Consider the following 2,500-nt stretch of genomic DNA (forward strand, 5'->3'; position numbering starts at 1 on the left):
TTTAATGTAAAATTTCATTTCAGATTCCACTTAATTTTCATGAACCTAAAACTGTCTGCATAAATGCCTTATAGGATAAAACAAAAATTTGTACCTGTGAATGAAAGTCAGTTTCACATAATGTTACCTTTTTTTATCATAGAGTAATTGGAAGGTGAAATCCAGCAGCTAATTAATATTCTTTTTGCAGGTAGGAAAATATAAGAGTTCTGGAGATTTCTTTTCTTTTCTCTTTTTTTTTTTTTTTTCTTGTCATGATAAACCCCAAGGAAATGTCAAATCATTCTCTGATGTGTGTTTGTGTGGAAATGTGACCTGAGTTACTATTACATAAAGAATGTGACATATGTTGGAAACATATTTTTCTTTATTCCTTTAGTTATTTTTAGCATGTACTTTTTTGGCAGTCCACTGAATGAATAGGTTCTTCCCCTTTTGAATATAGTTAAATTCTATCATTCTACATAACTAACAGATTTAGCAAAACTATGTACCTAATGGCTGTATCCTTTTCAAATGTTGTCTCTTATCTAAATAACAATCATCTGCAAAGATATCTAAAAAGCTATTCAATCCTAAACAAGCCTCTTTTTGCATATTACCTATTGATTTGAAATTAAATTCACATATTTTGTTTAAACAAAAGCAGCAGTGACATATTGTCTTTATATCCTTATAAAAAGAAAAAAAAAACAAAGCATCCCATAATTATGATCATATCATCAACTTCTCAACTGCCCATTGACACAGATTACTGCCAAAAAATCTTTTATTCTGTCTTGGAAAACAAGAAGTCAGTAATTATCAACTCCTCAGGTCACATTCTGTTTAAAAAGGATTTGTTTTCTGAGACATGTTGGTTTAATAGAAAGTTCTATTTTTTACAACATACCTGAGTCTGGAGTCGGGTCAAGCCACGGATCCACAAAATCTGACCCGTCCGCTTGCTGTCCTTTCCGTCCGAATCCAGCTTGTCTTCACTGGCCAGATCAGCAATAGGATCATTTATAGGCTCCCCAGATCCATACCTGAAGCAGAGTCATATGTTTAAATTCAATGTCTACACAATCTCTTACCCAGAATGCATTTTCCAAGTATAAGAAAAATTGCCACTACCTCAGTATGATATTCTTCTCCTCATAACATGTAAACAGCTATTGAGTGACTAATAACAGTCTGAAATCAAATGTTAAAGAAATATGTAACTTTCAGAAGAAAAATTCCAAAGTAAAAATATATATAAATCAAATCTTTATATCAAATTAACACACTGCTGCCCAGTCAATCTACTAAGACATTTTACTCACTACAGAAAAAAAAAAATTACCATCAACAAGTTCCTTTTGGGTACTTACGAGAATACATTCTTAGGTAGCTTTTTGGTTGGGATGGAGGTGACAACCTGTCCCCAGAGTAGCACTCCGCATCCAAAGAGCAGACACCATAACCACAGCTCCAGTGACAGGGCTTGCGTTGAAAATGCCATACCACCAAACTGTACTATCACAATCTGTTGAGCAAAATAGTATGAGATGAAAAGTGAAGATTCCTATATACAGAGTCACCCCAAATAGCTCTTCCCCAAGTCCTGTGTTATCAATATTTAATGTCACCACTCTAATGAAGATGCTATTACCAATACTCAGCCACCTTGGTTTTGATGGGAGTATTTGCAATGCACTAGCTATTAATGGAACAGAACAAAGGAGAGTTTTGCTCAGTGTCTCTTATTCTTAACAAAAATACACAATCAACTAGCACTATTTCTATCCTAAACAATTTTATTCCTAGGAGGAACTGGCTGAGTGTTGACAATAATAATTATTACTATTTTCCTCTATGGAAAAATGCATAATAAGGCTTGTGTCATTATCATTAAAACAAAACATGCAAAATATATCAAGAATAACTAATCTACAATGATAATGATATTAATACAAAATTTAAATAAAATAAAGCTTATGTACAAAGCCAATCGCAGAAGAAATATCTTTGCAAGAAACCATACTGAGGTCAGTCTTTCCAAAATATGTACAGCATTTCTAATTCTACAGGGCTATCAACATTAGTAGTCCTTCAACAAGAATCACGAAAAACTTTTTACATGCACCTATCAATCTGCAATCCTTTTACAAGCAAAATAACTGCAAGTCATAAATGATATCTGATCTCTCAAAACAAAACCCACACAAAAATGCATTTGATTTCTTGCAATCTGGTATAATGACAAGCACCATAACATATTGATGATGCCAAAATTACATTTCCAGGAGCTCCCCTCTCCTCAGAAGACATCATTAAGGCCTTCACCACATGCCAACCACAGGCATGAAAGACTTACCTGACTAGCTAGTGTACTAAGCCAGATGCTGTAGAAAATGGGATTAGTAAAGAAACCCTGGAACACATTGCGCTGTCCGTGAATTTTCCGTGCATTGATTTCGTTGAAGAGAGTCATCATGACGAAAGTGTTGAAGATAATGGTGAAGTGCTGGGATGG

The 2,500-nt window shown here is 34.2% G+C and overlaps 1 protein-coding gene across 10 annotated transcripts in view; it reads right to left on the reverse strand.

Annotated features, from left to right (window-relative positions):
• Positions 1-2,500, reverse strand: part of LOC125046807 (plasma membrane calcium-transporting ATPase 3-like) — a 235,816-nt gene that overhangs the window by 16,456 nt on the left and 216,860 nt on the right. For all 10 annotated transcript variants that reach the window (XM_047644830.1, XM_047644821.1, XM_047644780.1 and 7 more), the window contains 3 exons: positions 2,342-2,500; positions 1,356-1,510; positions 893-1,028 (listed from right to left, as the gene is read on the reverse strand). The exon at positions 2,342-2,500 is cut by the window's right edge and continues 53 nt beyond it. In XM_047644830.1, coding sequence (XP_047500786.1) covers positions 893-1,028; positions 1,356-1,510; positions 2,342-2,500 — 450 coding nt within the window. The remainder of the gene's footprint in view (positions 1-892; positions 1,029-1,355; positions 1,511-2,341) is intronic.

The sequence above is a fragment of the Penaeus chinensis genome, chromosome 4 (genome assembly GCF_019202785.1).
Source record: "Penaeus chinensis breed Huanghai No. 1 chromosome 4, ASM1920278v2, whole genome shotgun sequence".
NCBI classification, from domain to species: Eukaryota; Metazoa; Arthropoda; class Malacostraca; order Decapoda; family Penaeidae; genus Penaeus; species Penaeus chinensis.